The 10,195-nt window shown below is 40.7% G+C and overlaps 1 protein-coding gene across 1 annotated transcript in view; it reads left to right on the top strand.

Moving 5' to 3' along the window:
- The window catches only part of ADAMTS5 (ADAM metallopeptidase with thrombospondin type 1 motif 5), a 59,353-nt gene extending 56,208 nt beyond the window's left edge, over positions 1–3,145 (top strand). Inside the window, exon 8 of the mRNA XM_021070866.2 lies at positions 2,982–3,145. Coding sequence (XP_020926525.2) covers positions 2,982–3,126 — 145 coding nt within the window. The 3' untranslated portion in view covers positions 3,127–3,145. The remainder of the gene's footprint in view (positions 1–2,981) is intronic.
- The last annotated feature ends 7,050 nt before the right edge of the window (positions 3,146–10,195 follow it).

Raw genomic sequence — 10,195 nt, 5'->3', positions numbered from 1 at the left:
GTTTCACCACTTGGGGCAGTTCCCAGGGATGGAGAAAGACAAGAAGCAGTCCCAGAATCTCACTCTAACTTGAGTTCATAAACTTTGCTGTAAACATTTTTGTTATGTCTAGATATCCATACAGCTTTGCCTCCCTACTTTAGCTTCCTTCAGGGTTTGCCATGAATTGGAGTTATAGACATTTTGTGGCAGTTATTTATTAATAAAAGCATCTAGATCTTGGAAAGTAGGCAAGTACCTTTCTTAATTGCTTATGAGTAGACTCATCCCCAAAACAGGAGGTCTACTAGTTTTTGTTTGGTTGTTTGCCTTTTAGGGCTGCACCCACAGCATATTGAAGTTCCCAGGATAAGGGTCGAATAAGAACTACAGCAGCCACCTACACCACAGCCATAGCAACGAGAGATCCAAGCCACATCTTTGACCTACACCGAAGCTCACAGCAGTGCCAGATCCCAGACCCACTGAGTGGGGCCAAGGATCGATCCTGCATCCTCACCGAAAAGAGACAAATTCATTGCTGCTGCACCACAAGAGGAACACCCTATACTAGTTTTAAGTGTAGAGTGTCGGGGGAAAAATGATGTGTTGGGGACAAAAACCTGTTCATCTTCTAAATAAGTCTGTTACCTACTGGATATTATAAAGAATTTATCCAGATTATTTCTTCAATCTTGGAGCTTTTTTACTATCTTTGCCTATTCAAAGATGCTTTCTCTCGTCCTTGGACCTTAGGTATGTTGTTTCAGGCAGTTTGAATATGTGGGTTCATTTAGAACTGGACAGGATCAGACAAGCTCTAAGGATCATACAAAAGACACAAGAGCCAATATAGGTGGAAGCCTGAAGAAGTGCCTGGAGCTGTGACCACTGTGGGTGTGTCAGACAGAATATTAGGGTATAGGAACAAGCAATTGATGTCCCTTCCTTTGAGGTGATGCTGAGAATAGCCACTCCTTAGCTCCTCCACTGCAATCACTGACATTTTCCACCCTGAACAATAGCAAACGCCTCCTGATGGTGTTTCCTGCTCCCTTCAGCCATGGAAAACCACAAGCTGATCATTTAACTCCTTGGCTGAAAATTCTCCAACTCCTTTCTATTTTATTCAAAGTAAAAAACAATATTCTTTCAAAGCCCCCATGGGTCCTACCTCCCTCTCTCTGTTTCCTCTCTCTCTCTCCCTGGTCTAGCTTTACCTCCCTGTTGATTCTCACAGTACCAATCAGGAACCCTGTCCAGAACTCTTTGCCTAGAATATTCTTCCCCAGATATACATGTGCTTCTCTCCCTTCAAGTCTCTGTTTAAATGTTATCCCTGACTACTCTAAATCAACAAGAACCAATTTCCTTCATTTTTCTTCATGGCACTTAGCAACATTTGAAATGTCATTATGTACTCATTTGTATATGTCTGATATCTATCGATTGATCAATACAAATGTACTTTAAGAGCAGAGTCTTTGTTTTGTTTTTTTTTTTCACTTCCATATCACCAGCTTTTCAGGAGGTACCTGGCATGTAGTTAGCTGAATGAATAAAGGAAGGAAGAAAGGAAGGAAAGAATAAATAGATGACAATCCAGGAAGATAATCATCATTAAAGGGGTTCAAGAAATAGTCAAATGTATCTTACTTAGCATGTGGGGAAAAAAAAAAAACAACACTAAAATGAAAATATTTCAAACAAGTTATTTAGACAGAAGGCAAGTAGGGGAGGGTAGGCTAGGAAAGTAGTGGAATCAGGGTGGAGGGGTGGTAGCAAGAAATCAGCTCCTGGGTTCCAAGACAGATCTTTCATTCCTAGGATGACATGTTGTAAATGACAGAATTTTAAAGATGTCCCCTCTAATTCCCCCCTTTGATTATTCAATCAAACACTAATCCAGGTACTGCTGTAAAAGTATTCTGCGGATGGAATTAAGGTTACTAACCCACATAACTTAAAATAGGAAGATTATCCTGGATTAACCTGAGGGCTCAAAGTAATCACATAAACTCTTCAAAGCAGAAGGGGAAGTCAGAGAAATCCCAAGCTTGAGAGGGATTCCATGCACCACTGCTGACTTTGAAGATGGAGAAGAGGACCAAGAGCCAAGGAACGTAGACATTGTTCAGAAGCTCAGGACACCCCCGACTGCTATCCAGCAAGGAAACAGGGACTTGGGTTTCTAACATTGCAAGACATCGGATCCTGGCAACAACATAAAAGAGCTTGGAATTGCAGTCATCTTCAGAGCCTCCAGAAAGGGGTACAGCCTCATTGGTTCCAACCTGGTTATACCCAGGGCAGAACCCAGCTAAGTCATGCTGAGCCTAGCCATCCACAGAACTGAGAGCTAATAATTTGGTGTTGTTTTAAGCTGCTAAATGTATGGCACTTTGACATGACACTTCTAGAAAATGAAAACAAGGAAGGATCCCAATCTAGAATGGAGTTTTAGAAAGCCTATCAGTCTAGCCCCTTAATCAGAATAAACAAGGTTACACTATAGGAAAGGTAAACACAAGAAAAACTCAGAATCAGACTTACGCAAACAGGCACAAAAGCTTGAATCAGACCCTTGTCTAAATGAACTTTGATGTGGAGTCACTCGAGCTGTTGGGCAAGAGGTCCATGTATACATACACCCTGACTTAAGGACAGGATTAGTTAAAAGCTTGATGTGGAGGGAGAAGCTGTAGCCACAGTGATAAGAACAAGCAAAAACAGGTTGGTAAAGAAACCAAGCAGGGCCTTGTGGGGTTCCTGGGCTCACAAGCTTTTCTGTGTCCCCCATTTCTTTTTTGGGGGGAATGAGCTTCGGTCTCTGTAACATTCCCTGAATTCCAAAAAAACAGGTTCAGAAGGTTGCTAACCAGGGAAGGGAGGGGATGCAGAGACCTGGAGGAATAGTCAAGAGACAACAGTGCAGCCTTGAGGCAAGGTCCTTTTTCTTCCTCAAGGAATATGCATAATAATAACTTTGAGATCTTCCACAGAACTGAAACCCCCAACAAATGGAAGATGTTGATGAAGCATTATTCATTCCAAAAGAAGGATCCTCAGAACCAGTCTTGGGACCACCTCAACACCAGCTTTGAAAAAACAATGCAAGCTCTCTTCTACTCTGACCCTTACCAATGACCCTATTTTTTCACTCCCAAACTATAAAAGCACCTCCCAATCTCTCCCAAAGCGGGGGCGGGGGGGGGGGGAGGGGTGCTTTAAGGCATAGGCCTGTGGTGGCACCCCCTTTGCCTGACAAAGCAATAAAACTATCTTTTTCTCCTTCTCCCAAAACTCTGTCTCTGCATTTCCATTCGGCACCACTGGCAAGAGGCAGAATTCCAGCCACATTAGCAGGGGCAAAGTGGATAAGAGTTCATAGACGGAAAGATCTATTGCCTGGAACAGTGTTTTACAAGATGTAGCTATGAAATCTTGTGTTGGCAATAAAGATTTTGACCAAATAAATTAAAATGTTAATAAGGATGTTCTGATTATACATTACTATTAACAAGCCATCCAAATTCTTGTGGTTGAAGCCTACAGGTTATCAAACCCCATGATCTTGTGAGTCAGGGCTCACTTGGGAAATATATCTGCTTCACACATCAACTGGGTGATTTCATGAGATTCATCTGGTAGCTGTGATAGGGATGGAGTAGGCACAGGTAGTTTTACAAGTCCCAGTAAAAGACCATAGATAAAGTGGGAAACTTAGGGGACACTGGGAGATCACAGTAAGTTAATAATGGCTCAAGAAAGCCATCAGAACAAGGCAGGCTTGCTTGACTAGTGGAGGCATGAGAAATGCCTCGGGTCATTGGGTGGGGAATGGGATGAGGCCTGCATACAGATTCAGACCAAGGGCAGGAGTTTGAGGACCCCCCTTCTGCTGATTTGAATACACACCTTATGGATACCAAAGAGGAGCTGCTACTCCTAGAAAGGAAGAGGCAGTCTTTTCAGACCCCCCCATTCCCTTTGGATAATAAAACTGTAGCCCACTGGATCCTTGGGGCAGAGCCTCCTTGTCTGCCCGCTTGCATCTCTCGCAAGCATCCTATCCTAATAAATCTATTTCTTGCCTATCACTTTGTCTCTCACTGAATTCCTTCTGCACGGAGACATAAAAAACCTGAACCTCAATAAGTCCAGAGAGCGGGTGAGTGCTAATTTAAAACATGAGTGCAAGTGCCTATCTGGGATTAGGCTGGGTTCGAGTCCCGCCATGTGAGTTCAAGTCCTAATTTGGGTTTAGGCTGGGTTCAAGTTCCCTGTCTGTTCTGGCTAGGTTCAGGCCATTAATGCTGTCAGTTTCAGCTGGACTGGACTGGAGGGTCCAAGACAGGTTCGCTCACATGCCTTGTGTCTTGCCAAGGATAAGTGTTGCTGGAACTCAGCCTCTGCTCACCGGTGCTGAATAGAAACTCAGAGAGAGAGTTTTGGGTGAAGGAGAATATATGGCTTTATTGCTTTGCCAGGCAAAGAAGAGTCACATCAGGCTAATGCCTTGAAGACTGTGCCCTCCTTAGGAGAGATTGGAGGTGGTTTTATAGTTTGGGGAGTGAAAAATAAGGCTGCAGATAAAGGTTAGGGTAGAGGCAAGCTTGCATTGTTTTTCAAAGATAGTGCTCAGTGGTCTTGTGGTCTTCTTTTCAGAATAAAGAATGTTCCATTAACATCTTCTATTTGTTGGGGGTTTTAGTTCTGCAGAAGAACTCAAAGGCATTGTTATCTATATTCCTTGGGGAGAAGACAGGACCCTGCCCCAAACCTGCAGGGGGCTTTTTTTTTTTTTTTTTTTTGGTTTTGCTTTTTAGGGCCTTACAGGAAGCCTATGGAGGTTCCCGGGCTAGGGGTCAAATCAGAACTGTAGCTGCTGGCCTACACCACAGCCAGAGCAACACCAGATCCAAGCCACATCTGCAACCTACACCACAGCTCATGGCAACGCCGAATCCCAGACCCACTGAGTGAGACCAGGGATTGAACCCACATCCTCATGAATACTTTTCAGATTCCTTTCTGCTGAGCCACAATGGGAACTCCCTGCACCATTTTCTCTTGACTGCTCCTCCCTGCCGTGGTGTCCTCTCCCTTTCTTGATTAGCAACTGTCTGAACCTATCTTTGGAACCCAGGGAAAGTCATGGAGGCTGAAGTTTATTCCCTAAAAACAAGAAATGGGAGACGCAGAAAGGCTGTGTGCCCAGGAGCCCCACAGGGCCCTGCTCCATTGTACAAGAAGGTCAGGCTGAGCCGGGACTCCCCTTTTTCATATCGTCTCAGGCCATTCCCCACAGTCTTTTTAGCAGGTTGTGGTTGGTCTTCTTGCAAGGTGGTCCAGGGTCCCAGGAGGGGGTGTTTCCAGAGAACCAAGAGGGATCTATAGGGTTTCTTATGGCCAAGACTTCAAAGTCTCAGAACATTCCTTTTTAACACAACTAATTAAACATTTCACAATGTGTGAATCAGAGACACAGATTCATTCTTCCAAAGTTGAAAGATTATACGATACATCGTCCTTTGTAGTTATCAACCTTTTTAAGTTAATTTTTCTTTGCAAACATGTCATTTCTACACACAAATAAATGGTGGTTTTCATTTCAGAAACAACAAAGTTTAGAATTACAAAGGCATAATAGTCAACAATTAAGTGGAAATCGTTGCCCCGTATAGCCATTTGAGCACACAAGCAGCAAGCTATAGACAATAAGTCACACAGTTTTGTGATTAACTTGGTGTATCAGCCCTGACTTTGGAGACTCTTTCTGATTGGGGAGGGAAGATGAATTGATTTTTATTGTTTTGTTTTGTTTTCTGGTTTGGTTTTGCTATTATTTTCCCACTCTGTGTGACTTTCTCTGAAAAAACATTTCAACATGTCTAAGAAAGTTGACTTCTGTTGTGTCTGACTTCAAGACGTCTCAAATTTAAGATTGCAAAGAAAGTCTGGGGTATCTCTGTATGTGTGGAATTAAATAAATCATAGAGAAATCTTTATTTTCTAAAGTGTATTCCCAGGAGTTCCCATTGTGGCTCAGGGAGTTATGAACCCAACTAGTATCCATGAGGATGCAAGTTTGATCCCTGTCCTCGCTCAGTGGGTTAAGGATCTGGCATTGCCCTGGCTGTGGTGTAGGCTGGCATCTGCAGCTCCAATTTGATGCCTAGCCTGGGAACTTCCATATACTGCTTGTTTGGCCCTAAAAATGGCAAAAAATAAAATAAAATATATTAAGCCAGATGTATATGATAGAATAAAAAATTCAATCAATGGCAGGGCATTTCATAAGCAAGCAAAACACCTTTAATTAGGAGGAAGAAGACACAGGAAATGTGCTGCTTAGGAAATGTGTGTAGCACCTTAATTTAATGCAACCCCCATTTAATGCAACCCCCATTAAGTTCTAGTTCTTTTAAAGGGATAGACCTCACTCTTAATCCTATCAGTTCATTTGCCATTGATCCTACAGAAGTTTGGATGAATCAATATAAATCCATCAACACAGACTTTAAAAGGCACCTGCTGCTGAACATGGGTCTGGAGAAAGGATATATAAGCTGTCCCCTTATAGAAAGGACAGCTTCTGTGTCATATCTTTCTCCTAGTGAGAGAACAAAACTGTTTCAATATTGGTGGAGTATTACTGGAGCCCACTATTTTATTCTTATAATACAATAGAAATAAAGTCCTAAGCCTTCTTTGGATTTTGACATTGACAAAAGTCCAGTATGTGATCTCAGAGACAAGAGTTTGACATTAAAATCCATGAAATCTGTCATTGCGGATGCTTTCTTCCTCTTTTTTTTTTTCTTTTTTTTTAATTTAAGGTCATAAACAGAACAGAAATCTTTTCAAAATAGACCCTTTCTGGTTGTTCTATTTTCCTGAAAATAATTCTTTCCTCAAGAGTAATTTTCTTTTGATCTTCTATTTATCTTTTTTAAAATCTCTATTCTATAAGAAGTTAAAATTTATTGAGCCAAATATTACTTTAAGAACTTGATTAAGATTGTGGTTCACTGCATAAATGCACATGCACACAAAATATCATGTAAAATTTCTAGAGAATTCATAGACCTTCAAAGCTAACAAGAAATTTCAGTGCAAAAAAAAAGAAAAAGAAATATGTCATAAATGGAAATGTTCTAAAAAAAAAGCTTCTTGCAAGTGAAAATTTTGCTCTTAAGGTTAGAACATATTTGCTATACATTAATATATTTTTTAAATATTTATTTATCACTTAAATAATATAGCTTGTGATGGTATTAGAGTGCAATAGCAAAGAATTCATAATTCCACCAGGAACCTAAACCAGGGAGATGGATATAGGTGGCAAAGAAGTTATACTGCAGTGGCATATTTTCTCTGATACAGCTAGTTACAGTGTCAGTCATGTAATATAATTGCCAAAGAAGCGATTAGGGTCAGAAAGTGTGTTGATACAGTTAGTTATAGAGAGATTTTCTTCCTGATCGGCATGTGGCAGACACTGCTATGTTAACATCATTCCATGCCAGCCTCTTACTCTATAGTAACAATGGTACGGCAGACAAGACTAGGTCATTGAGGAGTTACCGTCGTGGTGCTGTGGTTAACGAATCTGACTAGGAACCATGAGGTTTCGGGTTCGGTCCCTGCCCTTGCTCAGTGTGTTAACGATCCAGCATTGCCGTGAGCTGTGGTGTAGGTTGCAGACGTGGCTCGGATCCCACGTTGCTGTGGCTCTGGCATAGGCCAGTGGCTACAGCTCCGATTCAACCCCTAGCCTGGGAACCTCCATATGCCGCGGGAGCGGCCTAAAGAAATAGCAAAAAGACAAAAAAAAAAAAAAAAAAAAAAAAAGACTAGGTCATTGAGAAGCTGAATCAAAGTCAACAATCAATCATCTTTGGAATACTTGTTTGAGGAAAACTTTTTTTTTTAAGATTTAAATCCTTACTGAATTTCTTTCTCTTTTTTTTGGGGGGGGGGTTCTTTTTAGGGTCTTACCCATGGCATATGGAAGTTCCCAAGCTAGGGGTCAAGTTGGAGCTGCAGCTTCTGGCCTACACCACAGCCACAGCAATGCCAGATCCTTAACCCACTAAGCAAGGTCAGGGATCAAACCTATGTCTTCAAGGATGCCAGTCAGATTCGTTTCCACCGAGCCACAATGGGAACTCCACAGAAGCATTTCTAATTGATTCAAGTTCCCACTTCAATCTGGCGAATACTAACTTAAAAATAATATAAACCAGCAGACGCCCCTTTAGGAGAAGAAGTTGGAAAGCTGAGGAAGTTAAGCTATGTCCTATTTTGTATGGTTAAAAAAACATTGGAAAGAAACTTGAGAACAGTATAGTTTATGTTTCAAATAGTTGATGGGCTATCCCAGGGAAGAGAATGTATAATTATTTTATGTAAAAAGAAAGGTAAAATTAGAACCAATGAGTTGGTCAAGTAAAGACCAATGTAAGTGAAAGTTTCTACCATTCAATCACTCTAACTTTCTCCCAAACACAGGTGCTTCAGGAGTGCCAAAACTGTGGAGGTTTAGTTTTACCACTCCCCTCCCTAAAGTGTTCCAAAACCGTCAGTGTATGCTTTGGGAACATATATATATATATGCGTGTGTGTGTGTGTGTGTGTGTGTGTGTTTGTTTACATAATATATATATACGTATATACAAACACACACATATGCGTATATACGTATTACTTGCACATTTAATCATTTAATAAATATTAATCTTATTACTCCCTTCATCCTATATACTTCATGAATTCTGTACCCAATTTTGGACAATTATAAAAGCCTGGTTTTACTTTTCCCTTTGTACTATAATTCTCATTCAGGGAAAATTTTGTACCCCCAATGGGCTATGGGACAATGTTTGGAGATATTTTTGATCATCAAAATACAGGGACCAAAATGCTACTGGCATCTAAGGGGTAGAATCAAGAGATGCTGCAATGCACAGAACAGCTCCCCATAGCAAGGAATTATGCCATCCAAAATGGCAATGGCATTGAGGTTGAGAGACACCACTTTTGCAGATGACTCCTGTCCGGCTCTGTCTGTGGGATACACATTCTCTGGAAACGACATACTGTCTAACTAAATATCAGTCAACATGCCTGTGACTCTTTTCTCCTTGGTGCTTATAAAAGTTGGAGCAGCAGGAGCTGGAGGCCAGTGCTTCATTTTAGGAACACTGGCACTTAGTGTGTGTTTCTTCATACAAGAACAAAATAACCTCAGGTAGGTTATGAGCCCTGGGCATTTGGGGAACAATTGATGGATTATGCAGGTGAGCTTGGCATAGACTGATGATGGGCAATTACTATAAATCACCGTTATAGTCTGACTTCCAGCCACATGCAACCAATTGCAAGAAATGTGCGGAAAATACTCATGGTCCATCCATTTTAGAAAATGAGTATTATGCTCAAAGCCAGGTTTGCACATTTTCTGAATGAGCTAAGTGGAATGTTTCCCATACAGCCAAGTAGAAAGAATTGAGAAGAATGAAGGTTTTGTTCCTTCAAAGGCATTTTTAAACTTTTATTTTATGTATAAATAGCATATATTTTAAACAGTAACTGCTGTAAATAAGCATGCTTAATTTCTAGGAAATTCTAGAAACACAAAATGCCTAGGAAATACAAAAAAAAAAAAAAAATGCTAGTGCAACAGACAAGCCAAATTCAGTTTTCCATGAGTACCTACCTATATAGATAATGGGGTTTGTTCAAGTATAAGAATTACGCAAAAGCTTGTGTATGAAGATTCATGATAAAATATACATTCTCAAATGTGGCTATTCAGAATAGCCCAAATGATACTCTCATTGATTACAGAGGGAAAAAAGGTTTGTTTGTTTTTTTTTAACTTATTCCTTCTTCCTCAAACACAATTTCCTAATTTAGAAAGGAAACCACCACTAGCACAATAGCTGGAAATTTGGTCAAAACCAAAAAGGATCCACAATACACAATATCTGAGAGATTAGAAAGAATGAGAGGGGAAGGGAGAGAAAGTTCACAAGCTTTTAATTAAGAGCAGATAAGAGCAGGGGAGGACAAACTATGAAATAGTGCTTACATTTTCATGAGGTTATTATTCATTTTTAGATATATACACTGTACTCGCCCATGGATCCCATCCTGCCAAACCAGGATTCCTGAGGTTCTTGTTTATTGCTGCTGTTCCAAGTCATTA

The sequence above is a fragment of the Sus scrofa genome, chromosome 13, assembly GCF_054392235.1.
Source record: "Sus scrofa isolate SSC_HxYL_T2T_F1_AM1 chromosome 13, Sscrofa_HxYL_maternal_Yorkshire_Landrace_v2.0, whole genome shotgun sequence".
Lineage (NCBI taxonomy): Eukaryota > Metazoa > Chordata > Mammalia > Artiodactyla > Suidae > Sus > Sus scrofa.
The sequence above is the reverse complement of the archived record's forward strand: the minus strand, read 5'-3'. Positions and strand labels throughout refer to the sequence as shown.